The sequence below is a fragment of the Aquila chrysaetos genome, chromosome 11, assembly GCF_900496995.4.
Source record: "Aquila chrysaetos chrysaetos chromosome 11, bAquChr1.4, whole genome shotgun sequence".
Taxonomy (NCBI): domain Eukaryota; kingdom Metazoa; phylum Chordata; class Aves; order Accipitriformes; family Accipitridae; genus Aquila; species Aquila chrysaetos.
The window spans coordinates 39,697,294-39,724,364 of record NC_044014.1 but is presented as its reverse complement, the minus strand read 5'-3'; the positions used below and the strand labels follow the sequence as shown (position 1 = coordinate 39,724,364).

At 42.8% G+C, this 27,071-nt stretch overlaps 2 protein-coding genes across 3 annotated transcripts in view; one reads left to right on the top strand and one right to left on the bottom strand.

Annotated features, from left to right (window-relative positions):
• The window catches only part of LOC115347894 (core histone macro-H2A.2), a 28,908-nt gene extending 9,346 nt beyond the window's left edge, over positions 1-19,562 (top strand). For both annotated transcript variants that reach the window (XM_030029584.2, XM_030029583.2), the window contains exons 3-9: positions 6,751-6,857; positions 8,225-8,422; positions 10,042-10,152; positions 11,912-12,011; positions 12,959-13,048; positions 15,051-15,225; positions 18,780-19,562. In XM_030029584.2, coding sequence (XP_029885444.1) covers positions 6,751-6,857; positions 8,225-8,422; positions 10,042-10,152; positions 11,912-12,011; positions 12,959-13,048; positions 15,051-15,225; positions 18,780-18,945 — 947 coding nt within the window. In that variant the 3' untranslated portion in view covers positions 18,946-19,562. The remainder of the gene's footprint in view (positions 1-6,750; positions 6,858-8,224; positions 8,423-10,041; positions 10,153-11,911; positions 12,012-12,958; positions 13,049-15,050; positions 15,226-18,779) is intronic.
• A 363-nt stretch (positions 19,563-19,925) lies between these two features.
• Positions 19,926-26,461, bottom strand: AIFM2 (apoptosis inducing factor mitochondria associated 2). The gene is made up of 8 exons (XM_030029582.2): positions 26,113-26,461; positions 25,098-25,213; positions 23,534-23,653; positions 23,041-23,133; positions 22,613-22,721; positions 22,249-22,401; positions 21,271-21,471; positions 19,926-20,387 (listed from the first exon to the last, which is right to left on the bottom strand). The coding sequence occupies exons 1-8, from the start codon at positions 26,285-26,287 to the stop codon at positions 20,233-20,235; spliced, it is 1,122 nt and encodes a 373-aa protein (XP_029885442.1). The 5' UTR covers positions 26,288-26,461; the 3' UTR covers positions 19,926-20,232.
• Between the last annotated feature and the right edge of the window lie 610 nt (positions 26,462-27,071).

Below are 27,071 nucleotides of genomic sequence, written 5' to 3'. Positions count from 1 at the left end.
AAGATCTTTCACTTCATTAAGAACATATGTATACTCATATTTGCACAATCCAGTTTCATACACTTAGAGTGAAGTCTTGTAACTGCAGAAATCTCTCTTTCAGTGAAGCTGGTGCAGTCGTGCTGCACCGGGGAAGTCTGTGACTTGTGGAGCTTGTTTAGCTGGCTGCAACATGGAGTGCGACTCAGCAGGGATGCTTCAGAGGCTGCAGGGAGTTGGGGGAAAGGTAGAGACAGAGGATTCATAGCTCTTGTAGCTCCCTTGCTCTATTACAGTGATTTTCAACCTTGTTTTTGTTGGTAGGCCCCTGTATGTTTGCTAGTGGAGGTTCAGGCCTCTTCAGGAATGTTGTAAATACGAATTTCTCTATAGCAAGGTGTGTTTGCTTTACTTTATCATTGATCGTGAATTGCTTAGAAGTCATCTACAGACTTCTGGATGTCTGGGTATTGCAAGATGAAAACCGTATTATATGGGTGTTGGAAATTGCACTAACTTTTCTAACTGAATAACGTGCTGCATAGTGACTCTGCTGACCTTCAGTCTAGGGAGGAATACTTTGCTTCTTTTCCCACTCCACAGGGATCCATAGCATTCAAAGGAGTTTCTAGGATAAACATTTGGAGGAGCTTGTTCTGAGCTGTGGCAATTACTACAAGGTGTAGTAATAAATTGTCAACAGCACATCTGGTATATGCAGCACTTCGGTAGCGCAGACTGAGTTATGGTCATCTTTCTGTAACACACAGCGCAGCACTGTTTACCTATTACTTGAACTAGAACAGTGTGTATCTTGGCTCCGCTTCTGGCTAGTAAGTGCAGTTTAATTTAAATCATTAATATGGTAAGGGCAGTTTATGTGTGGGCCTACATTTTGTTTTAGAAAAAAAGAATGTGTAGTCAGCCAGGCAAGAAAATTGCTAGATGTGTAGGCTGGGGGCCTACACAAATTGTGAGAGAATGTTATTTTAAGCTGCTTGGTTCAGCAGAGAGAGAACCCCCTCTCACCCCAACTCTTTATATATTGTAACAGAATGGAGTAATGTTTCTGAGCAAACACCTATTGCTTGTGGATAGTGGTCTTTCCAAACCAAACTTTCTGTACTCTATCCAGAGTTTTGTTTGAAAAGTTTACAAAGGTGGATAGTTCAATTAAAACATCTAGCAAGGTCTAACCCTGCTGATCTAGTTACTCCTAATATATATGTGTGAATATAGTCTTTGCTTTTGGCAAGCCTGTAGAAACAAAATGTGGTTTTCCAAGGCTGTTGTCGGAGGGCTTATTATATATCAAACTGGTAACATTTCTTAACATTATCTGATACTTCCTCCTAAAAATTCCAGTTCTGTCTCATGGACTTGCAACTGTGAAATGGTGGCGACTCAGAATGAAAGGCTGCATACAGGAGAACTCCTTCAGGCTAAATCTGGGAGGATGGGACTAAGGGAGTCTGGTTCTTAAACTGTTTCACAGAAGCGAGTTGAACTGTGTTTTTTTGTTAAGTTAAAACAATTCATGTGAACTTCTCTAAATGCCTGAGCGCTGCTCTGCATTTGAGCAGAGACTTCATGCTTTACGAAAGGGGAAGGGTGGTCTCTGCCATCTCAGAGAAATCTGCTCTGTTTGGCCAAGCTGTAACTTTGAAGAACCACAGGTTGCTCATGCTCAGCAGACACTTCTTTGATTTTTAACAGCTAAAATCTCCGAAGACTTGGTCCTCACTGAGCATGCTCCAGCCTCTCTCAGCTCCCAGTGCTGCCCAGACTGCCTATGCCTCGTCCCCCCAGACTGATGGAGCATGCCTCAACCTCTCAGCTCCGATGTGTGACAGGACTGCGCATAGGCCACTCCACGCAGTGGCTGAGCATGCTTCAGCCCGTGGCTACAGGTGCTCAGAAGGACTTTCCCTCTCATTGCTGTCCCCGGCTGCTCCTGGTCACAGCACTGAGAGCAGGGAGTCTGCTTTCTGTGGTCTCAGCGGTACCAGGCAGCACAGGGGAGGAAGCTCCCTGATGTGAAGGCAAAAGTCGCACTGAGGTGGGTGGCAAGAGGTCTGGGACTGAGGGCAGGGAGTACATGAATAGGAGTTAAAGGAGAGGCTAATCCTACTTACTGTCTGTGAGGTGGGAAGGGCAGGCTGGAATTAACTGGATAAGCAGACTGTGAGACTGGGAACAGGTTCCACACTGGTCAGAGAAGGAGACTGGGAATGGATCATAACATTCTGGGGAGACGATGGTAATGGGAGAAGGATATTAATGTTAGAGACAGAGCTGGGAACGGCTCTGGCTAGTGGGGAGAGCTGAACTGATGACCAGTGGGCAAATAAATGGCAAGGCATGTCCAAAAATCCTGCCAGGAAGTTGAAGAGTAAGTTGGAAAAATAGGGTACAGGCCAAGGATTGGATGGAGAGGGTGCTGATAATGAAGAACCTAGAAAGGAAGATTGAGCCTGAGTGTTAAAACAGCTGAGAAGAGTAGACAGCAGAGACAGAGACTGTCCAGGAAAGGCAGCTGAGATATAAATCTCAAGTGTGGATTGCCAAGGAAAGGAGAATGGGCTATGGACCTGGGAAAGCAAGTCATGGCTGGAATAGGGGCAAGGGGGATGAGGCTGGAAGGGTCAAACAGGACCAGAGCTGTCTGATTGCATTCATCCAAGGCCTAGCATGGACCAGTGATTCTCCTGTGAGTGATCAGCCATGCACGTGGTCTGTTAATGGCCTATATTTGTGTTGCCCTGAAGCACTGAGCCTCTTGACTAGCATCATCCAGATGGTGCATATACCTCTTGAGCATCCTTATTCCCAGTTGCCACATGGTTCAGAGTGCCTTTTGGCTTTGGTATTTGTTCTGTGTTATGAGCCAATAGATCCCCATTTTTTCCCTTTGTATGCAAGATTGCTGCACCCCACTGCCATTATCAAGGCCAAATCTGCACTTTGGCTTATCAACCCCATTGTTAAAATGCCAGCAATCACTGCAGTGTGTCTCGACAAGAGATACTTTTACCTTGACTGATTAGCTAATGTGAAGAAGATCTCATCAGTGTTCTAAGGCTTTTTTTTATAATCTCTCTATGCTGTTTTATATCTTAGGCTTGAAAATCATATTGCAAAACTGCAGCTTAATTCCTATCCAGAAGGTTGTGTTTGCTGGAACAGTGTTGGGCTCCACTGGCTTCAGAGTTAAAACTCCCTGAAAAATTGGCCTCGGTTCCATTGGATTTATGGACTTTGCAACAGATGCAGGCCAGACTATGCTCTGAGTGTGCATGGGGCTGACTACAGTCATCATCATCTAAATCAAACATCAACTGCATGTGTCCCATAATGCACCTTCCCAAAATGTAGGCAAAGAATACAGATGCCTCTTGCTTAGGAAGCAGAAGACGTGAATGGTGTGCTGGTCAGAGGAACTCACAGAAGATGTCAATGGAAAGCCATCTTCACTAAATTAGGGCAGAACACAACACCAGCAAATACCTCCTCCTTCAAAGGACATCAGGTGACATACTCCTCTGTCTGTTTCACTCATCTGCCATCAAGAGAAAATCGAGCAGATGCTTTTCCACTTGCAAATGGAGGACCAAGGACTCCATCATCTGATACGTCTTTTCAGAGAAAAGGTATTATTGGGTAGATTTGTGCGTGGTAGTGTAACAGCAACTGTCAAAACCTATCCTAAAGGGGAAGTGGAAAACAAGATAACCTGCCTGAAATCTTTCCGATTCTGCTATCAGTAGTTCTCATATATCTTTCTTATCAGTCCAGCTGAGCACTTCACAAAAGCAGGCTGAGCTTAGCTGAACAAATAGCTTTGGCCTAGCTAGGATGCTTTTAATTCCCAGACACACCAAATCTGTTGATCCATCTGCTAAAGAAACCTCTTTTTCCTGTATGTCACAGGATGAGAAGATGTAATTCCATTCAGGTCATAGCGTGGCTGCTGCTTGTGTTGGCTGGAAGACAGTTATGTTCTTCCTTGGTCCCGAGTGCTTATCAAACAGGAGAAAAGGATCCTTTAAAAACACTAGGTGTTGTGTAGAGTCAGTGGATAGTTCTGGGCATTACTCTGTTGACCAGCGTTCGATGTCTATCTGAGGCCAAGGTAAACAGTGGAGTGCATAAATGAGCTAGTTTGCTTGTAGCTATCTGCACTGAAGATGTCTGAATGTGAAGTTATGCTTCCAGTGTGGAGGTATCTTTGTGGATTTTGAATCTTGAGGGAAGCAGGATTATTTCAGATTTCACTTTAATTCTTAATGCCTGCTGCTGAGAGCACATAAAGATAAACCAACTTATGTCTGAGAATATCAGGATGCCCAATTTCAAGAGAGCTTGTTATAGTATAGCACTTTATTATAGGACCTATATTCTCAGTAGAATTTAGGTAACCTCAGCTGTGAAGATGTTTCCACTTGAAATGTAAAGCAGTTTCTTTAGGGATCTGTTGTTATCAGCAGAGGATGTGATAACTGAAGCCTACAGATTTGATGTTGCATTTTGCAAGTGCCGTTTTACATTCTTAAGACTATGAGTCCCTGCCTCCAGCATTAGAAAAATATGCATATAAACAATCGTTAGAAGGAGGTAAGGCGATTATTCACCTGTGCAAGTAATTGGCATCCTTTGATAAGTTATATGCATATTCCACAGTCTGCCATACATCATCTCTTCCTTGGATTCCCTTCCTCCCAATGTCCTGTGGTAGATGGCTGGCATTTGAGTGTTCTGCGTTTTTTGCTCTTAACATTAGGCAGAGGAGATTTGAGTGCACCATCAGGATGCTGCTGGCCAAAGGACCCAGAACGTGGGGGAGTGGGGTGAGCACACAGGTAGCAGGATGTGCCTGTTGTTGGCACATCTGAAAGAACTTCAGTTACCACGCAGGTAAGTATGTGTTGCTTTTTTTTTCCTGATGCAATTTTCCTCTGCTATCAGCACACATCTGCAAAACCCACTGGAGAAGTCTGGGTCTCTTTTCTTGCTTTATGCTGGTCTGCAATGGATGGCAATCTGTTCCTGCTGTCTTCTGCTGCATTAGCTCCACTGGCAGAGGTCTGGGAGGAGGGTTTGAAACTTCCAGCCCTGCAGCCCTGCAGGGGTGAATATAGCTGGATTATGCGGGATCTCTTTTCAGTCTCCTCCTTTCAAGTCCAAGTCAAATGCTCCAAAGTTAGGAAATGCCAGAGCCGAGGTTGCTGGCCTAACTTTTACTGTAGACCCAATGTCTATTTGTGGTGTGATACTATTTCTGATTGTTCCATCGCATACTTTTTCCTCATAGCAGTGGCCTAGTTATTGCAACCATGGTTCTAATATTTCCTAAAATTTAAGTGCTTGTTTTTGCGATTTTGATAATGTTTCTTGAAAGTGGTGCATGAATAATTGTGAAAATTTTCAACAGACACTGGCTGTTTCTTAAACAGTTCACTGTGAATATGCACATAATTCTAAACAATGGCTTTTACATCTCCAACATTCAGTTAAGTATGCATGCTGTATAGTAGTGAAAACTGGATGACAAGTATGCACTTTTGTTATTCTAAGTGAGATTGAAGGCATGTATTTTTCCCATGAACTAAACCTCTTGTTGAAATCCTTTGGATTTTAGCCAGAGAGCATTAGGTAGATTGCCACTAAATTTTTCATGAAAGTTCTTCTTTTTATAATAGTTATGGTTCTTTATTTAGTTGATAAAAAGGAGTAAGATATCATTAATAGGACACTGATAGGCTGTAACTTTCTTACCCCTGTTACTGGTAAATGTAAATACAAAAACAAAAAACAGAAGACAGGGACACTGGATACTTTTAAAATGAAACAAGATATGAATATGATTTTTATTATTATTTTGAGAAAAACATTCCCTTCTCCTTCCTTCTCAGTGTTTCAGTAGAGTTCTTACATGAGAAATAACTTCTGAGTATGGGCCAAACTGTGTAAGTTAATGAATTATACTGATTGCTATGGTTTAAATAAATCCAGAAAGATGTGTCTGTGTTTCCTCTATAACAATTAGAAAAAAGATCAGTGACTTTAATCACAGTATAAATGTTACTGCAAATTTAGAGAAGCTACTTTTGACGTGACCTGCTGTTCCCGGAGATATAGAAAGAACTTTCTACCAATAGTTCATGCATTGAAGCTCTTAACGTTGTCTCTGCTTGCCTCTAAGTCAAACCCTTCATATCTTGTTCTGAAATGAAGCTTCTCAGATTTTCAATGTCCTTTAATGCAGAATTGCAGCATTGCCTGGCTAGTTTGTTGGCTTTCAAAGTATTTCTTTAAATGCACCTCAGTCTTCGTCTTACCTGGTCCTGAAAATCCTTTTTGTTTTGTCAGAGCTGTCTGTACTAGGTTTGGGGTTTCATTGCATGTTTTACTGTTTTGTTGTTACGGGGTTACTGCTAAATTTTGGACTGCTGATGTACATTTTTGTAGGGTGTTTCTTGTTTTTTTGAAAGAGAATTCTGACTTGGGACTCGTAAAAGAAGTTATGTGAACCAAGCTTAGCATATTTTTTTCTAGCTATCCTTCAGGGAATTAGGAAGGACAGATTATTTTATGTAAATTTACAAACACATTGAGTGCGGTTTGGTTTCTGCCTTTCTGTAGCAAAGACCATTTAAATCGGGAAACGCCCCTGAAAAGGTAAATGGATGTTAAGAAGGAATGTAAAAAGTGTTTACAGGGTGTATATAAGCTGCATTTCTGTTATTCATTTTTATCTCAATGTGTTTACAGCTGAAATTCTAGAATTAGCAGGAAATGCAGCGCGAGACAACAAGAAAGGGAGAATTGCCCCCAGACACATCCTCCTGGCAGTTGCAAATGATGAGGAACTGAATCAGGTACCTGCTTACATTTCAGTGCAAGAGTTACGTGCTGTGGCATGAATGAAGCTGCTACCACAGAAGGTTAGAAACAGTTTAGTGTGACACATGAATGAGAACACAATTATTAGAGCAGAAGATGACAAGATTGTGCCCACCAGAATAAAAGCAAACAAAAAAGAAGATTCTAAGATATCTCATCTTAAATCCTCTGGATATAAATGTTGCTTCTTTTGTAACCTGTGAGTCCTGTTGAAGTGGGTAAACTTGATGCTTAATTTTTCCCTCAGGGACATCCAATACTTAACGAAATAAGTGCCTTATGGAAGACCTTTTCCCAAAAGCTGTAGAAATGTGTGTTTTCTGTTATACTGGCTGCAAGGCTCATCTTGTATAGGGATCTAGCTCACTCTCTGCTATTGCTGCCTCCAGGAGTGCCTCCCTGACTGTATGTCCAAGTCCCATCAGCAACCAGACTGTGGGTTGCAGTGCTCTGACTCTGAGGATCTCTTGTGGGATCACATCTGCTAAACTTGTTGAGTGAGAAGAGAGATCATGGCATGAGCTATGAATTGCAGCATTCGGGGTGCCAGAAATGTTCAGTCAGCATCAGAGGATCTCTTCTTGGTTGGCCCCATGTGAAAGATTACTGCACTTAATTTGACCACTTTAAATAATGAAAATGCGGGGCCCATGAAGTCATCTAGCTCTGTTTCCAGTCAAGGGGACTGAAAAGTCAAAACAGAGGCCAGAACAGAGGGAAAAGCATGCTAACACTACCAGCCCATTCCCTGCTCTGTGGTGTTGGTCACTGGCCTGTGAAGTGGGGACTAGATCTAGTGCTGTCTGTTAGGAATTAGCCAGACTTTGTCCTCCACATAATGTCACAGCCCATTCCTGTTGTTCAGCTCTGCAGAGCAGGTTCTTGGGGCTCATACTTGCTTTCACTGAATGTTTCCCTGCCAAAGGGATCTGCAGCCAGTCCTCCTTTGAGCAGGGTTATGGTGCAATCATATTTTTTTTTAGGTAGCCTGCAGGCGCTTATCACCTCTTACACTCATTCACTGCTTGTGAGTCACCAAGGACAGGTATGCAGAAAGACCAGCACTGGAAGAGAGAAGAGTGATTGACCAGTACAATAATAGAGTTGTCTGGGGTGTGCTGGCTGACCTCACCATCACCTGTCAGGTTTCTTGTTATTGTGGATTTTCTCCCTAATAGTTTTTTGGGTTGGGTTTTTTTTTTTGTCATGATAAAGGGACAAGGTGCAATGCTTTAGGAAGTGTGGACTCTACTTGTGTATGTGTAATGTAGTCAGCAAAAATAGCTTGAGTGCAGACTAAGAGAATCTGTAATGTGCTCCTTCACACTGCTTCTGCTTGTAGTTGCTAAAAGGTGTGACTATTGCAAGTGGAGGTGTCCTGCCCAGAATTCAGCCAGAGCTTCTAGCCAAGAAACGGGGTGCCAAAGGCAAATCTGAGACCATCCTTTCCCCTACTCCTGAGAAGAAGGGAAGGAAAGCCATGGTAAACAAAAAGAGTGGGAAGAAGGCAAAGTCTACCAAGGCCCGGACACCCAAAAAGGTAAGCATGAGGCAGATACAGGATTCCAGAGGTGTGGGAGAGGGAGTAGATCAAAGCCAACTAAGACCATGAGGAGGAATAAATTAGCGCTTCTGCATTGTTTGTTTGTAACAACTGGAAATGGGAGGTAGGAGTTGATAATAGACACACCAGGATTTTTTTTTCCTCTAAACTTTAGAAATAAAGGCAAACACAGTATTTTTTTTAATGAATTTTTATAACAAAAAACCTTTAAAGCTTTGAGGGAAACTTTTCAGTTTTCCTTTGCAATACTTTCTTGATAACTGTAGAATCTCTTTATCTCCACGCTAATTGTGTGGCAGTGAAATCTAGCTTTTAAAATAAAGCAAGCTGTTTTTTAAAACATTTTCTACTTGAGAGATGTCATGCCTCCAGCCTTGTGCAGTTACTGGGTTGCTGTTAAAAGACTTTTTTCACTGTCCAGAGAACATGTCCTGACATGGTACATAAACGTTAGTTTGACAAGCTCTTTGTTTCATGTGGTCTTAGGTGTGCTGTTAATGGTTTTTAAAAGAGTTGCAAGAAGAATAAATGAATCAGAACTTGACCGATGCACCTTCTCTTATGGTTGCCCATCCTCTATCACCATCCCAAACGGTTTAATTTGGTAAAGCAGTAACCCAGATCAGTGCTCTTGGTTTGTCATTCCAGAGCATGCATCTTAAAATGCTGCTAAATTTTTGATTGGTTAGGATTAAACGATATTAAGCTTTGACCTAAGCTTTTTAAACTTGTGTTAAGCACACCTTTCTGGATGCCTCTAGGTTTAATACATTTCCATAGCTGAGAATACACAGAAACAACTTTTAAAAAGAAAACAGCTGCTTAATAGGATGCTTAATAAGATGCCTCTGTGTATTGATCTCAGCTACCACCTTACTTTGAATTGTGCATGTGCAGAGTTTGAGACTTGTTAGGAAGAGTTAACTTCCTGACATACCTTAAATCAAATATTGAGAGATGTGAATGTGTGCTCCTGCAGCTCTGGTAGGACCAGGTTTCCTGCTCCTGGAGCTAGGCTACATAAAGGAGTGTCCCCCACAAAGGGGATTTTGCATTCAAGCTTCAGCTATTAGTTATTTCATTTTGTCATTCTGACTGCTTGTATGGAGGTGTGATGACTTGCTCCTGTCGATATGGATTCAGATGTATGATTTATTAGCTGAGACTTTCAATTTTTTTCAGATTATAAAGATGTTTCCTTCAGATTGGAGCATTTGACTGGGTTACTAAGTTACTAAGTTTGATTTAGTATGAGCTCTGCTCTGTCAGCAGCAAAAATAAACTAGCATACCCTCACACATAAATACAACCTTAATTGTTAGTAAAACTGCAGATGGGTGTGGGCGCCCCGACTCTTAATGTGACTACGAACGTATGTAATGCCTCAGATGAACCTCTGATGTTTTAGCGTTATATAAACAGTGAAGACCTCTGTTGTTACATAATCTTTGGGGATTAAAAGGCTATGAGTAATATATTGATCTGAGAAGATGAGATTTGTAGTAACTGATTAAATCCATCCATTACTGAATAATGGTAAATGCTGATTATTTTTTTTCCTTTGAGAATTCTTGCTTTTTTCTCCCCCCAAATAGAACAAACAAAAGGACAATGAAAAAGAAGGCGCTTCAAATTCAACATCTGAAGATGGACCTGGGGATGGTTTCACTATCTTGTCCTCCAAGAGCCTTGTGCCAGGACAAAAGGTAATACAAAGTTAGAACAGATTGGGATCACAGCAATGGAGCCTAGCATAAATGGAAGGATGCTTTTGATCCAACACCAGTACAAAATCTTCTCTACATTCTCCCTTAGTGGTCCCAAATTTAAGGCCAAAACTCACTCAAGTCATGGATGGAGTAGAGGGTCTCAACAAATATGTCTGCAGATAAAAGATTTCCAAGAATAATGTTGGTCAGTCTCTCTTCTGTAGAGCACGCCATACTGGTTCATTTCTTGGCCTAAGCTGTATTAGTTTTGTTCAGTTTGGACTTGGCTGTGTTGTGCCTGGCATACTGCCAAACCAGGTTTAACCTTCTAGACTATTTATTATTTATAAAAGTGTATTTCTGGGCCAGGTCCCAGGATCACCCAGCAACTTCCATGTGTTGGTTTGTGCCAGAAGCCTGGGTGCTCTGTCTGAAAGTGGGCTGTGTGACGCTGCTCTCTCACTGTTCAAATTGAGGACCTCACCAGAGCTGCAGGGCATGCCTACTTCCCCATCTCAGCACAGACTGTGACACCTTGCCTGGCCAGAATTACAAAATTGTCCCACCAAAATACCCACGTGTCCTTGGTGTCCAGCCAACTGTTGGTCCTGTACTTTTTTTTTTTCCCTGTACTCACCAAGAGGGAGAGTTTTTTGCCTGCCTTAATTTTTGGACCCTTTGAGTGAAGCTGGAGTTTTTCTTACAGATTTAACTATGGAGATACAGCAAAGATTTTATTATTATTATTATTATTTCAAATAGTAAGGTCATCTGGAAGAAGTGTCCTTCCTGAAATTGCTTCTGTAAGCCCCCTGTACTGATGGTGTACCCTGTTTCATGAAGCAGCACTTAAGAGTTCAGTCTGTCTGATCCTATCTCTTGCTAAAACAGTGGTCTAGAATGTGCCAGACACATAATAGATCCAAAAGATTGCTAAAAGCTGTAATTTGGCTGGGTAGGTGAAACTTTGATCTCCTTTATTAGAGTTCAGTCCTGTCCTAAGTTCCTCCAGAATCTGTGCAGCTTCTCACTTTCTTCTCTAAAATGGGCAGTGCTTATTGTTCTGGTTAGGACTTAAGTACTGCAGTGTATCTTGGAAGAAATGAAGCGTGCTGGGCACACGTTCAGCAACTGTAAAGTCTTTTTAATGATTTTTAGGGTTTCTGTCCTGTGTTGTTGCTCAAAGTGATGAGGCTGTGAAATTTGGGGAGCAGCCTTTTCTGAGCACCTTGAGACATCAAGTTTTGGCCAGTTCCTATATCCAGATGCATGGGTGGGTAAAGCATTCCATATTTTATTTATGCCAGGAACTGAAAGGATAATTAATTAGTGGGGTGGTGAAGGCTTTATAGATCAGGATAGTGACCAGCCCTTCTTCTCAGCCCTTACAGTAGTTTACTGGGGGCAAGTGTTTCTACAGAAAAGCCTTCTAATTTTAGTGTTTTTCTCTTTAAACTAAAGCATTTCCAAAGTCAGCCTTTTCTCTTCAAAGTGTGGTGCTAGAACATGAATTTTCTAGCAGTAACTTCCTTTGGAGCAAGCTCCCAAGCTGTGGGCGTATCACAAAATGATCTGAGTGGTTTACAGATTAATTAAAGGCTAAAAATCAGAATCACACATATTGAACACAGTAAGACTACTAATCTCTGAAAGACTGAATCCAGCCTTCTTTCATTTTAGTTTTTTGGTATGAAAATGATTTTGTACTTGGATTACTATTTTATTTTTTTTCTACTCCCTCATTATTATTTTACAGCTTTCTCTGACACAGAGTGACATCAGCCATATTGGCTCCATGAAAGTAGAAGGCATTGTTCACCCTACAACTGCTGAAATAGACCTCAAGGAGGAAATAGGTGAGGCTCTGCTACAGGCAATAAAAACAGATCTAGAGTTGGAACAGTAGCTGGTCTACTAGCTGCCTGCTGAGATCCCATCATGTTTCATCTGAATCTTCCCCAGGCCATAAAATATCACTTACAACACTTCTGAAAATCAGGCTGGATCTGACTAGGTATAACAGGCTAATCACTAATTTATCTTTTTTTTAATGATGCCTTACGACAGTCAAAACACAGATAATTTGTTGAAGCACATGAGCAGCAAAGGTGTAAATAATCATTATTGCGGTCTTTACTGAATTATTTTTACATTTGCCTCTAAAAATTCTGTGACAAAAATTATATATTAATAACTCTTCTAATTATGCTTTTCATTGTAGGATTTTACATACTTTAGAAATATGTTCAAAGCCTTATACTGCTCATGTGAAATAAGGAAATATTATTATTACAAATAATGTAATAATGTGTACAAATATGGAAATTTAAGCAAGGGGGAGGTAAAAAAGATATGCAGTCAGTCACATAGAGAGGCACAGAATCTAGTAGCAGGCTTTTGGATCATTGTTTTATACAGTCAGTCATCAAGACCTTCACTGGCTTCCCAGCTGTGTTTATTTAAGAAAGTAGTAGGGTTTGTATGTTGAGTTGATTTTGGAGGCTGAAAATCTGAGTTCTGAAAATCCCACTCTTCACTATTTTAGCCATAAGTCAGAGTAAGACAGCATTCTTACAGATAATTCTCTTAAAGTAATTTCCAGTAATAACATGCAGGGGTTTTCAAAACCAATAAAAAGTAAACTCTATCTGTGTCTAGATACAGTGGTAAACATAAACATCAGTTGCCTCTGATAGAGGGAAACAGGATAATATGTGTACAATGTTCTTCTTTTAAATAATGTAGAGTTGTTTTTTGATACTGATACTTTGAAGCCAAGGCCTTTTGCTCTGTGTCCTTGCAGGCAAGGCATTGGAAAAGGCTGGAGGGAAAGAGTTTTTAGAAACGGTGAAAGAGCTTCGCAAATCTCAAGGACCTTTGGAAGTTGCTGAAGGTAAAAAGGATACTGCGCTCTCTTTTGGAAACAGTTCATTTCATATGTTCTTTTCTCTGGACATTCTGATCTGTTCTTGATTATATACGTGCCTTTGCTTATGTGATGTAAATGTTTCTGTTTCTTCTTCAAAGCTGTTGCTGATATGGATAGCCTGCTTAGATGAAAAGAAAGGAAGAATAGGATACCTGTGTGCTGTGCACATTCTGTCTTTGGGCTTCTAGGTGCCACCATAAGTTACAGCAGGCTGATTAATTTATCTTAGGCAACTCCTGCCTGTGGGGAGGAGTCCAAAAATTAAGGAAAACTTGTGCTGTCACCTCTGTGCCATCTTTCCTGTCCTGTTTGTACTGCATTCCTTAGTGAGAATCAAACAACTCTCAGTCTAACATATGAGGTATAAGAACAGTGGTAGTTTTTAAATTATTCTGCTTTATGCATATTTGATGAACAGTATAATCCAAACAATTACCTTACTTTGAAGACAAATAAAGATGTGATACGATCTTTAGAACTGGCATGCTTTTTGGGAAAGCAATTACTGTTCTTCTCCCAGGCACTACAGCTACATTATAGAAATACAAATTACAGAAGAGCTCCCTTCAAATACTTAACACATCTGTAGCAGTGAATAGTTTGGGACTTGAGATTATGCCTTCCTTTGTGGACAAATTAAACCAATTTATAGGGGTTCAAGGTGGCTGGAGGGAGGATGGAGCAAAGTTACAATATATCTTCTAGTGCTTTATTTGGCTTAGTATCTCAATAGTCAAGAAACTAAATGCTTTAAATAGTCTAGTTTTGGAAATTTCCTAAATGAATAGCCTAGTTTTATAATCTCAAAATGACACGGAAATTTTTGTACTAGGTATTTTGCTTCACTTTCACATTGAATCAAAAATATATGCCATAACAGCAAAGTAAACTACTTTTCTTTGTCAACATTACTACCTAACTAGAAAATAGACCCCTTTTAAGCTATTAAGGCAGTCGCAGGAAAGAAGATAATCTTAGTTTAATAGACAGGAAAATGTATACTCTTGAGCATTGTGTTGTGTTGCTGTGTTTGAAATTGCCCCTTCTGGTTTTGATGCAAGTGATAATAAGTTGTTGTTAATCACTGGAGGTCTACTGCAAACACTTGAGCTCCAGCCTAATGGGCTTGAATTCAAGTGCTGCTCACAGGATACCTGTGTTGTTTTCAGTCAATTTGTTCCCTATGGTTAACGGCTTGACGATTCTCTCTGGTTGAAATTTAAGTAGCACAGTGAAGCATTAGGCAGAATTCCCCTGTGCCTGCAACAGACTTCCTCTGCAATCATGGACAAGTGAATAAATCCAAGTTTTTCATCCTTGGGCTTTAATTGCACAGCTAATTTCAGGCTGTTTAACCTGAAATTCCAGAGACTCAGATTTCCAGAAGTGCTAATGGTCGCAATTGCAGCAAAAGCAAACTGTTGCCGTGCTGTGGACTCTGCAGGTCCTGGAGAAATATTAGGCTTTCTGAAAAATTAATCTGAGATTTCTAATTGGAAATAACTGGTGGAGACTTTCAACAAACATCTTTGATTTTCATGTCATTGTCTGAAATTACCCAGCTGTGAAGTGGGTCTAAATATCTGTGCAAAGCATTCAGATAAGGCTGTGACAGCACTGCAGAAATGTCTATTGGGGGATTAATGATACTGTGTTCAGTGCAAGGTTTTGATACTTCGCATAAAATAAATCCAGAGGCCATGCTGAATGAGAAAGCTAAAAAATATTATTGAATAACTGTGTTAACCAAATGAGCCCTGGGTTCTTTGGTCTCCGAAGAAATAATAATTGATTACAAAAGTAATGACGAGACAGCTTATGATTGCAAGTGAGCCACTGTGGCATATTTTAATTCCTAATGTATTTCTTTGGAGAGGTAATGTAATTAAGAAAGTATGTTGGATTGAGAGGTCATTGTGGGGTGGTTTCTAGTCAAAACTAAATGTTATATTTTCATTTGTGTTAGCTGCACTTACTCAGTCTAGCGGCCTAGCAGCAAAGTTTGTCATCCACTGTCACATCCCACAGTGGGGCTCAGACAAGTGTGAAGAGCAGCTTGAAGAGACTATAAAGAACTGCTTAACAGCCGCAGAAGACAAGAAGTTGAAATCCGTGGCTTTCCCCCCGTTTCCCAGTGGCAGGTATGACTCTTCCCGCATAAGACGATTCTGTATCGGGTAGCAGCGGTATAATTAGCTGTCAGAGATGTGCTGCTGTGATAGACAGGTACCCTCTGGCCTGTGGCACGAAAGGGGCTGACCCTGCCTCCAGACAGGGCTGTGGCAGGTGCCTTCTGACACTGTGCTTCTCCAGATTAAAGGACCTTGAAGTGCAGTGTTTGCTTGGAACAACCAGTAAGCCTTTATAGAGAGAAATTAGCTAACCTACAGGAGAGCTGAGTGGACTTACTGTGTTTTCTGTTGCTAGGCAGTAATTTTCATTCTTCTACTATGGGCCTACACCACCTCAGTTTTTATGTCCCTTTATTTTTGCTGTGGTGAATCTTATTAAAACTACATTTGTACTAATAAGATTATACCAGCATAATACTGAAGAGAAGTAACAGTGGTGCACCCTGAGCTAGGTAAGTGGGGGGTGTTCACTTAAGTCATCCCAAGAAATATATATTAAACAGACTAGTCACACAAAATGTTTTCTTTCAAAAGAAAATCGCTGTTTCTCAAATACAGTTCTGCTTTAAAAAGGGAACTATGAAACCAACTGTGAAACTATAAATTTCTTTCTCAATAACTAGCAAATAAAATGTGCTTGATTAAGAAATCCAAAGTATTTATCTTTTTCTTTTTTTCTTTTTTTGTTTTTTTTAAACTGACAGTTCATTAATCTTGCTTGGTCTCTGATCACAAGAAACCTTACACAAACCCTGCTAACTGCAGAAGTTGTTCTTTCGTGCTGGAGTTCGCACACTTATGTTTAATTTGAAATGTAACTACTGATTTTGTTAGTAAAGCCCAGAGAGTAGAGTACATAGTACAGTCCAGTTGTGTTGGTCCAGTAGTGAATAAAATGAAAGTAAAACTGCATTTTGATCAGTGAAATCACCACACATCACTGAATACACAGGAAGTGAAAATGCCGTTTTTGCACAGATGCTTTAATATTTTGATGGATCAGGGCAACAGAATAAATAGAGGGGCAGTGCAATTTTTAATGATTTATACACAGATCTTTCTGTTTATAGTGTTCAGTCAAAGCAAAATGTGATAAATTGTTTTCCCACTCTTTAATAATAAAATTCAGCGTTCAAAAATTAACTGTAGCTTTTAATACCAATAGAAATAGTCTCTGTAGACCTCATGTCTCCTATGAGTGTTACCTAAGAATAATCCAGTCTTGGAGCATTAGTCATAGTGCAGATTCTCCTGTTGCTTAGTTCCATTTCACTCTCTGTTGCTCTTACAATTACTCCTGCTAACAGAAAATAGAGTAAGTCTTACCAGGTGGTGCTGGTTTACACTTTATTTGTCAAAGGACCTCAAAGTTGTATGAAAAAAGGCAGTTTTTCAAATAAGACTTAATGGTTTTGCTATCATTTTATTCCACCTACACGTCTGCTCAAGAAATGCTGGTTTTGTTGAGTAGATCAGGAATTATGCTGTATCGGTTCTGTGAATTTTCATCTTTCCTCTGTCCCATCTTAGGGACTGTTTACAGTAACTGATGTAACGTAGCAATAGATGGGATATCTCAATTGTGCCAGGGTTTTTCACCTGTATGATCTTGTCGTTAAAAAGTTGAGAAATGCAGTTTAGATGAAATTACTTGTGCTGTGAAGCAGATATAAATTAACTGAAAAACATTTTCAAAAAGTCCTTATCAATAGGTTGCTGCCAGAAAGGCGTATTAGCTGAGTTGCTGCAGATGCTGTCCAGGGACTAAAAATAGGAAAATCTGTTTGCTAGTAATCATTTAGATTACAATGAATAATACAGCAGTTATCGATGACTAGTTTCCAAGCTCCTTTTTGGATGGTTTTTAATACAAATATGATAAGTAGTCTGAAATCACTAACATGAAGTAGAGTAAGGAGAAGTGAGTAGTACTACACTTAGAAAGGGAAATATAAACAAATGCACATGACAGTGCTATTGGTGGGCGGGGGGAAGAAAAACCACTGCAAAGGCAGCAGATGCTATTAAAAGAAATACTGTAATTTTTCAAGTGTAAGGATTGTTAGGCACTGAGATGGCTTATCTGTGTATTCTGATGTTGCCCCATCACTGAAGATCTCTTAAGTATAGGTTAGACAAACTTTTCTCAGAAGCAGAAAAGTTATATGCAATCCTGCCTCAGAGGAAGGACATGGGCTAGACTGTGCTGGCCAACTTTTTTGGCATGGATCTAACTTCCTCTGGAGCATTGTCATGCAGCAGAATGTAAGTAGGGGGCATTAAACTCAAGAGCAGCCAGCAGAGTTATGCCCAAAGACCCACCGGAAATCTCAGCTGGGTGTTAACTCGCCTTCAAACAATTCAGTGTGTCCCAGTAAAGTCTCCTCTAGACTCTCAAAGGTGCGTGGCTTGCTACATGCTCATGTAGCAAGCACTACATTGACACTCTTCAGTGTTGTGCAAAATCAGCAGAACTATTATTACAAGCATTGTCAGGCAGCGGAGAATCTCCAGCAGAGAATGCAGGAGAGTGTCCTTCCCTCCAGATGTCAGTGGCAGACGCACACATGTATCGCTTCAGGAAGGGATGCTTTCTAGGTCAAGGAATCTGTTTAGTGTTAGACAAGTAGAACAATGTGGAGACCTTTCTAAGCATGAGCATACTGCAAGGCAGAGTATTTTGTTAGATAGGCATCAAGTTCAAACTGTAGAACAGTTCTTGAAATTATGTCCAGTATTGTAGCAGTCGTATTTTTATATAAACAGAGATGCAAAGCAGCTGACCTTCATAGTAACTGTGTTCTTTGCCATGTGCTCTCAGCAAGTTACCTTGTTATATGGAGATGAGGGTGAAGGAACTGTGTTGCAGCTGAATGGTTTTGTGACTTGAAAAAGGAGGATGAGAATGATTAAGATGGAAAAAATGCTGCTGCCAAGAAACTTGAATCTCAAGGATGTGGGCCAGGTGCCCCAAGAGATGTCAACACAGTTGAAAAGTCCACTTACTCTAAAGACTGGTAGCTTTTAGCTTTTCAGATTGTAGGTTAGAGTATATTACCATCAAAATGAATGAATGAATGCGTCTTGGCCTTAATTTGGCTTGGGGCTGTAATTCCAGTTATTTTCACTGAAGTCTCATCAAAGTATTTTTAATGACAGAGCGAGGAAGTCAGCTAAGTAGTTGAGGGGGGTTGGGGTTTTTTTTCGCTTTTCAACTAAAAAAATAATTATCCCTTGAACTTTGTAGCCTGCCCAGCATGGCATGGAAAGGTTTAATTCAAAGGGAGAACGTTAAAAAACTTTGTGTGGTTATAAAAAGTAGAAGCAAATGGAAACAGTAACTATGCCAGCAAGGAAACTAATACAGCAGCAGATGAATATTGCTGTCAAAACCTTGGGGTTTGCTTCTGGGATTTACACATTGCAAAACTGCAACTGGCACTGTCTTAACAACAGCCTGTTGTTACTACAGCTATGGCTTGTTCCTTTCAGCATCACGTGTGCATAATCCTTGCACAGGTGGCTGACACTCACTTGTTCTGTTTTCTTCCCCTACCGCATAGAAACTGCTTCCCAAAACAGACGGCAGCCCAGGTGACCCTAAGAGCTATTTCCACCCATTTTGACGGCACCAGCTCTTCCTCCTTGAAGAACATTTACTTTCTGCTCTTCGACAGTGAAAGTATTGGCATCTATGTGCAAGAAATGGCCAAGCTAGACACTAAGTAGCAATGGCAGCCAAATGAAACTTTATTTTTCAACAAACTTGAGTAGCATTAAAAGCATTAGAGGTGGGTTTTATTTTTTCAATGTGATGAGGAGGGGGAGTGGTAGTAGTGTGATGTGTTGTGACTTGATGAAGAGCTGTGACTAGAGATGAGAGGGGTTTAGTCCGATTTCTTCATGCTATCAGCATCCTCTAGCCATTTATATCACCTTAAGCAATTGAGTTACCATCTCTTTTCAGGAATTTGTTTAGTGTCCCTTGTTACTTTAGTTTAGGAGTTTTTAAACAGTAACCTCATTTTAGATTTGTAGTGATGAATTTTTCACACACACATACACACACACACACACACACACACACTTTAAAGAAAGCTCTTTAAAATGTTCTGCTTCCTTTTGCTCTCCCTTGAGGGTAGATGGTAAACTTCTGCCTCCAGCCCACAGAGAGGGGAAAAGGATTTTATAAGTGATGCATGAGGAGCTTCTGTTTTGCTTTTAACTCACAATAATCTCTGTAATTACTGAGAATATTTCATGGTGATTTTGTTTGTTTTATAAGAAAAAAGAAAAAGATGTGTCAAGTGTGGTTATTGTTATAAACCCTACTTTTGCTATGGGAATTTCTCACCTTAAAAAAACCAACCAACCAACCAAAAAACCCAGCAGCATCTGTAACTAAGTGCTTGCTGTGTCACACTTAGCATGCAACTAACCAGCTCTTCTGGCTGAAGTATAGTGCTATAAGGGACATAATTAAAGCTGCTGTGGAGATGTTGACACAAAGCTGCATTATATTCTGTTGAGTTCCAGGATTACCATAGCCTCTTAAGGCTTTAGGCAGGCTTTCCCCAGGCAGTGCTGCAAGCCATTCTTCCTGCACGCTGCAGAGCAGATTCCACATCTGTAAGAGGCGGGTACTTTTTAGATGAGCAAGAGCAGAGAAAGCCAGGGAAAAAACCACATAACAAAAAAAACCACAGAGATTTTGAAAACCACAGTGTTTATTGTTACAAATCAAGGTAAACCAGGTTTCTTGCTCAGAGCTATCTCAACAGGGAAGTAAAGGAAACATTCCTTCCCTGTTTTTTTAATCATGAGAACTGTGCACTTCATTTGGAAAGTGTCTCCTTCCCCTTGACAGCAAGGCAGGGCACCCCTTTAATGCAGCATGCTGACAGGTGGCTTTAGGAGGTGCTGCAGGAGACAGTATCAGTCTGTCCAAGCAATAAAAGTGCACCTTCTCCCTCTTCCAGTTGCTGTGTTCCCTGCTGTTTTTTTACTGATCCCCTCTTAAGAGGGCATTGTCTGTCCCATTGTCTTCCAGCTCTTGGAGACAAACAGGTCCCGGCTCTTAGCGATGGTCACCAAAAGACGTCCCACATAGTAACCGTTCACCTGGCCTACACCATCATTCCTGCCCATTGAAAGCAGGAATGTTAGTGACCCTGGAAAGAAGATATAGAGGTTTAAGTTAAGCAGTTTCAAAGTTAAGTATCAAACCCTACTACATGTAGGTGTTGCACTCCCTCCAAACCCTCCCTTCCCATCCCCACCCCCTCTCACACCCACACCTACTGCTAAGCACAGGACCCATGTGCTGCATGACAAGAAAAGAAGCAGGCCCAAGCAGAACTACTTGCAACTCTCCTTTCTGCCATCTGCTCTACCTCTTTCTGTAATGGGATTGCAGGAGGATTGGGCTGTGTGCGTGGCATAGAATGATTCTCTCTTCCCAAAAGGAAGTCCAAGAGGTAGACAACAAAATTTAAGTAGAAAGAAACGTAAATAGGCAGGGCAGCCTTTAAAAAACAAACTGCTCTCCAGATATCCTCCATCCATGTGGAGCAGCTTTCAACATGGTTATGGTAAGTATTTACATCAGTTGCTTATTAATGACACCCATCACCTAGCTAGATTTTTGAGACTAGATTGTTCAGTTTGTGTTTGTTGTATAGTTTAAGGGGAGAAAGGAGGAGAAAGTCAAGTCATCTCCTTGTTCCTAGGATTCAATTGGACACTAAGCAATTTAAAGAAAAGGAAACAAGTTTGATGAATAGCAGACACCCACCAGTAGATTTATCAGGAAGACATTAGTGAAGACAGGACACGTTGCGTCCATAGACTAACACAGGTTATTAACATCTACAGTGTCTTTGGCAAGAACTAAGATGAAGCCTGAACTATAAGCTTATATAGTCAACCCCAGTTGTGAGTTCCTTCACCTCTAATCAGTGTCCCATGCAAGTTCTGATGTATGTGTGTTAAACAGCTGTTCCCTGCAGAAAAGCAGCCCAACAGCTAAGGCCAGGTGCTAGGAGATTACCTTACCTGGTTCATAGGTTTTAAGAGGCTTATGTGTCAGGCTGTTGATGATATTTGTCACCACAATGTTGGCATGGAGCCCAGCGTGGTAGGCCATCTTCGGTTCTTTCAGATCTGCACAGTCCCCAATGGCATAGATGTTCTCATAGCCTTCCAGCTGGAGGTGCTTGTTAACTTTCAAAGCACTGTTACTTGCCATTTTGTCCCCTGTTTTGCCAAACAGTAAGTTTTCAGAAGGAGCTTTGTGTTGCTTGTTGTAGCCCGAGACCCCAAAATGCTGATGATGTTATCAGACATGTCATTGACACAAAGTGAGGAGTTGGTTTTTCACCCTCTTTTCTACATGTCAGGGAAGAGGTGCTTTTTGCCTTGCTGTAGTTAATTATTGCAGTCTCATGCAATGAATCATCCTTTGATACTTCAGTAGAGACATCAAGAGACATTAAGAGCTAGCATACACAGCCTGAGAAAGAGACTGTATAATGGTCATACTGCTCCATAGTTGTAGTGCCATAACTGAAACTGGGCTGTAAGAGGACTCAAGACTGAAGATGTATCACCAAATAACTAATCGGCTGAACACCCTGCGACACTGATAGTTCAGCAAGAACGCTGAATCTGCTGAGCCTATTCTTGCTCAGAAGTCAGCAAGCTTATATCTAGGATAAAATCCTGGCCTTGACAGCAGGAGTTACCATCAACTTCTAGGTGTCATCTGCCTCATGCTGAACTAGGACACTAAGGTTCCTTGGAGGTATTAGCAGGAGGAGCTGGAGAAGACTGTTGGCCACTTGATCTATGGTCTGTAAGTTTCCGAAGGTCGCATTTCACAGTTAAGTATTTAGTGTGATCTTGGACTATTTGCTGTATCATGGAATTACCACTGCAGGCTGTATAAGGTTGATTCCTAACCTCACAGTACTCAAGTACAAGACATTGAAGAACTGTGTTGTTTCTCCCCACCTGGTGTTTTCTTCCACTTACCAAATGCAGCAGCATATGCTGAAGAGTTAATCTTTATCCCTGTGCACAGGACCACCATGTCAGCAACCACCTCTGTGCCCTTTTCTGTCCTTACTACCATGTCCTTCTGGAACTGGTTTGGTGTGAGGTTTTCCACATTGCTGACCCTTTCACCTGTTGCAACAGAGAGCCCGGGGTCACAAACCTTTACTAGGCTGCCGTTTCCAGCTAGCCCAGATGTATCTAGAGAAGCAGGAATTCAAGGGAGCCATGCTTAGTCAAAAAAGTCAGAAAGAGGGCATCAGAAGGAGATGCTTTGGCTAAAGGAAGAGCAGCTTATAGAGCTTCAGGGTCTAGATCTTCAGAGGCATTGTTAAGTACGTACTTAATAAGAGGCGCACTCCTTTTCTGAGGAGAATCTCTTTCACCTCCTGACGGACGCTATCTAGCAGCTCTGGATCAGCTAGTGCAATTTTTGAGTGAACGAGGGTGACCTGTTGGGGACAAAACAGCAAACGTGGGGACACAGGAATGGGACAGGACTCGCCGCATGCTGGGTGGGAGCAGCTATAGCTAGCTTCCTTCCACCCCGCTTAACGCCCAAGGAGAGTGAGCCAGTGAAAGGCGTCTAGTGCTAATAATTGCTGGTGACGGGCTATAGGGTGCTCTCAGAAGAGGAGGCAGCAGGGGCGAAGGCTGCCATTGCATGGAAACTCCTGATTTGCAGTGATCTCGGATACCTCCAGCAGGACTATCACAGAAGAACAGTCTCAGAAACAAGGATGAAGTTAATTGTAACTAATATGCTACTACCTCTTTGGCTGGGTACTCTGTTTTGATCTCTGCAGCCATCTCGACTCCAGCAGCACCACCTCCCACTACCAGGATGCGCTCAGATTTCTCAATCTTGAAGTAAAGAGGAAAATCACGTTACAAGAGAGCTGTTAAGTGCAGGAAGTCAGATACCTTCAGCCACTCTGTGAACAGACCTTTCTGAGATACATCACTGGCCCAACAGCAGTAAACCACCTAGTTCATTAAGAGGAAATAAAAAACGAGAACCTTGTGTACACTGTAACACTGTTGAGCATTTCAGGTTTCCCCTTGTGTGGACAGCTGATCTTCCCCTGGGGCATGCAGAACGCTAGACAAGCTAGTACGTGCTCCTTGCCCTGGCCTGTCCCTGCAGGCATCATGGTCTCTTGTTCTTAGACACAGATGGCTCCAGATACCCTTAGTGGTGTCTGGGACAGGGAAGCTGAACAGAGGCAGGCAATGCTTCCTAGGAAATAAGTTGATTCCTCACCTCTTTAACCATATCTTCATAGGTCTGGATGGCACTTTCCATGTCAATGACTTTGTTGAACTTCCCAGGGAATGGCCCATCACTGCCTGTTGCAAGAATGAGATGGGAGTAGTGAAGTTCCTGGGAAGGCAAAAGGTGGAATAGGATGTTAGACCTCTTAAAAACAGAGCCTAGAACACAGTTGTTGCCTCCTCGGTGCAATTTACTCATTCCCTCTCCTCCAGCCCTTGCTGATAACTAGGAAAGGACTTGCTACCATCAGAAAGTGACTTTAGGAAGAGACCTGGTCCAGGTGACACCAAATAACTGCCTTCCTCAGGGTCTGAGAGAAGCACCACTCTTCAGGTGAGCTGAGCGCTTTAAAGAAATTACCTTAAGTTTACAGGAAATAACCTGATATTTATGCCAGACACTGAAGCTACCATCACAGCTGGCTCCAGAGGCTAACTTCTCTCCTTCACCCTCTTCCGTACAGAGATGAGGTGCTCTGGCTGAAAAGAGTCACCACAGCTGCTGCCCTTGTTTCTTCCTGCAGTTAGATAAGGATTTGAGCTCCAGGGTTACTTGTTGAGCTCTAAATCCAGCTCTAAGAATAAAAGCTCATCCGAGCAGTAGATGGGGTGCGGTATTTACTGCACACCCACATCCCAACACAGCTCTAGGCCACTTAGCTTGGCTAGAAGGGATGGTGCCATTCAGTGCATGCCAGGAAAGATGGTCTCTGTTGCCAAGCTCTTCAGGCTGATTAAACGCTACAGTATTTCCCCACGCTGCCTCTTGGTTTTAGAGGAGATGGCTGGGGGCCTGCTTCTCTCTGGGGCAGCGCTCCATAGAAATAGGTCATGGTTTCATTCCTCTCTGCCTCCTAGCATTACAGGGCCGGTATTAAGGATGAGCGTTTGTATATCTGCCCACAGATGGCAAAAACCTAGAGGAAAGCAATCGGTGGCTTCCCAGAGGGCTTGGGTTGTGGCTTCTTTGGGGTCAGGCATTTCAGCCAAGCTGAGAGTTACATCAGAACAGGAACCCTGTTGTGCGTGTGAACTCTAAGCCGAGGGCATTGGGTAGGTCAGGGTTCGTGCGCTCAGCTGACCCGCACTGTAGGAAGATACGGGGATCTTTGCCACAACTGGACATCATTCCCAGCTCTCGTTCAACTCGAGGGCAAAGGTCCAGTTTGTTTTTCCCAGAACATCCTTTGTCCTGTACACACACATCCCCCCTCCTCTGACAGATGAGGGCTGCACTCCTTCCTGCTCAGAGGCACGTTTTCTGTAGGTGCCCTGTGGTCCTGCTCATCTTGCTCTTTCCCTCTCAGAGGACTCCAAGCACAGACAGCAGCCTGGAACCTAAATTCTAAGTCACTTTTCCAGCCAGACATCACCAGTCAAAGCCAACATAGCCTAGATTTGGAGTACTCCATTCTAGCAGCCACGACACAGCTGAAGAAAAGCCCCAAGGAGGAGAGATTCACAACACACCCTGCTGAAGCCTGGCACCCTGCATTAGCAGGTGTTCCCATAAGGCACCCAAGTTACTCATTGCAAGTTATTGCATCACCCACCTCGCCATCACTGAGCAAGACTTGTTGTCTCTCAGGGTCTATGCCAACAACCTTGCCTTGTCGGAAGCTGTCCCCAAAGGTGACAGAGTAGGAGATGAAAGTCTTCTTGGCAAATCCTGTGGTAAGAGGAGACAACAGAGAAGAGATCTCCCTCTGTGGAGGCTAACAAACCCCTCTCCCATTCTGCCCTCATGCCATCCTTGCTCAGACAAAAGCATTGTATGCACCTGGGATGGCAGGCTGGGCCTCAGCTGTGTTATCTCTGCCCAGCAATGAGCTTCAGGACATTTGCCTCAGATCTGGTGACAAGATCAGCTCCTCAGAGGCCAGGTGACACCCTCAGCTAGGTTGCTTTTTCTCTGCTCCCCATACAGAATCTCCTGTACTGGTTTCCCAGTAAGTGCTCCACTGTGGTCCGGAGCATTTCAGGCAGGATGTCAGAGGCCTCTCAGGCCAAGCTTTTGACATCCTTTTGATGTTTGTTCCCAGCCTTGAACGTGAGATTTTCACCCTAAATCCCCAGCAACTGGAGTAATGGGGTTAGCCCAGTTTCCCAAGTGAAGTCCCAGACAAGCCCGAGCAGCTCACTGACAGAGTTTTATCAGCCAGGGCCTCGCTGCTGAGCTGCCCAACATTTCAAGTACCAGATACAGAAAGACATTCATTCATCCCTTCCAGCTGCTGCTGGTTTTAGCTTAGTCACCTTCTAAACTCTTGAAATAAAAAAAAAAAAGGGGGGGGGGGGGGGAACCATCTGAGTAGTTTTTGCTCTGTTTTCCCAGCAGACATGCAATTAGCTTAACACAGACGGTCTGTGGGTCCTCCCAAAGCCAAGTATTTGTTTTCCAGATGGAAAACATCAGCTCTTTCACTCTCACCGGGGCAGAGGAGGCACTTTCAGTACTCCGTCCCTTGTTACTCCCCGAGTACCCCCGAGCTGCCGCAGTCACTGCTGGGGGTGGCCCGCCGGGACCCACGCAGTGGGGACGACCGTGGAAATCCACGGAGCTCTTACCACTCTCCACGGCGGCACGGAGGGCAGCGACGTTGTGATGAAAAGCATCTCTCACGTCCACCAGCACGAAGGGGATGGCCCACGACTTGAGCAAGCTGGCGGCCGCCGTGCCTCCGAAGCCCCCCCCGACCACAACCACCCGCACGGAATCGTCCACGGACACCCGGGATCCCATCGTACTGCGCTGAAGCCCGGGAGGGCGGACCGAGCCCGGGTCAGCCCAGCCCAGCCGGGGAGCCGAAAGCACGGGGCTGGCCCCATGGAGCTGGGGCGGGGGGGCACATCCTGCCTCCGCCTCCTCCTCCTCGCTCTCCGCCTCTCCCCGCGGCGGGTGGAGTCGCGTTTGCCGGCTGACAAGTAAGCTCTTGCAACCGCAAAGCTGCAGGAGGGAGTTGGGTTTTTCTACGTCTGAGTCCAGCCTGCAGACTTTGGTCCTCCCGGGTGGGGCAATGCTTCCTGGCCAGGGCACAGCGGCTGCCCAGGTGAGCACCAGAGTCCCAAGTATAGAATATTTTCCCTTTCACCTTCCTTACGTGTCCCGTCCCCCCCCATATAGCCTCCATGTGAGAAGGGGACCGTAAGGGTCTTGGGAACCAAGGGCTGTGTTTTAAGCAAACACCCAGAGACCGGGGGAACTGCCCCGGCTGAGCCTGCCGGCTCGGGGATGGCAGCTGCAGCCTGGCAGTGGGTAACGATGCTGTGCGAGACAAGAGGCTCTGCTAATGCTGAGGATGTGTGGTCAGTCCTGCCAAACCCCAGCATTAAAAAGTTATGAGCTCATCTTTTTAAAAAAAAAAAACAAACAACAAATAAAAAAGGAGATGGTTTTGCTTTGTTTTGGAAAGTTCACGAACGTCAGGCTTTGTCTGTCCACCTTGGCTTGTCCTTTGTCAGCTATGAATGTTGGTTAAATGCATGTTGGTTCAATGCCCCCTTTTGGGGGGGGACAGAGGGGTGCC

Coding starts and splice junctions, on each gene's coding strand:
- AIFM2 (XM_030029582.2), bottom strand. CDS start 26,287: ATGGGATCCCGGGTGTCCGTGGACGATTCCGTGCGGGTGGTTGTGGTC. Junction 21,472..22,248: donor AGCATATGCTGCTGCATTTG/GTAAGTGGAAGA, acceptor TTGGCAAAACAG/GGGACAAAATGGCAAGTAAC. Junction 20,388..21,270: donor TCTTAAAACCTATGAACCAG/GTAAGGTAATCT, acceptor TCTTCTTTCCAG/GGTCACTAACATTCCTGCTT.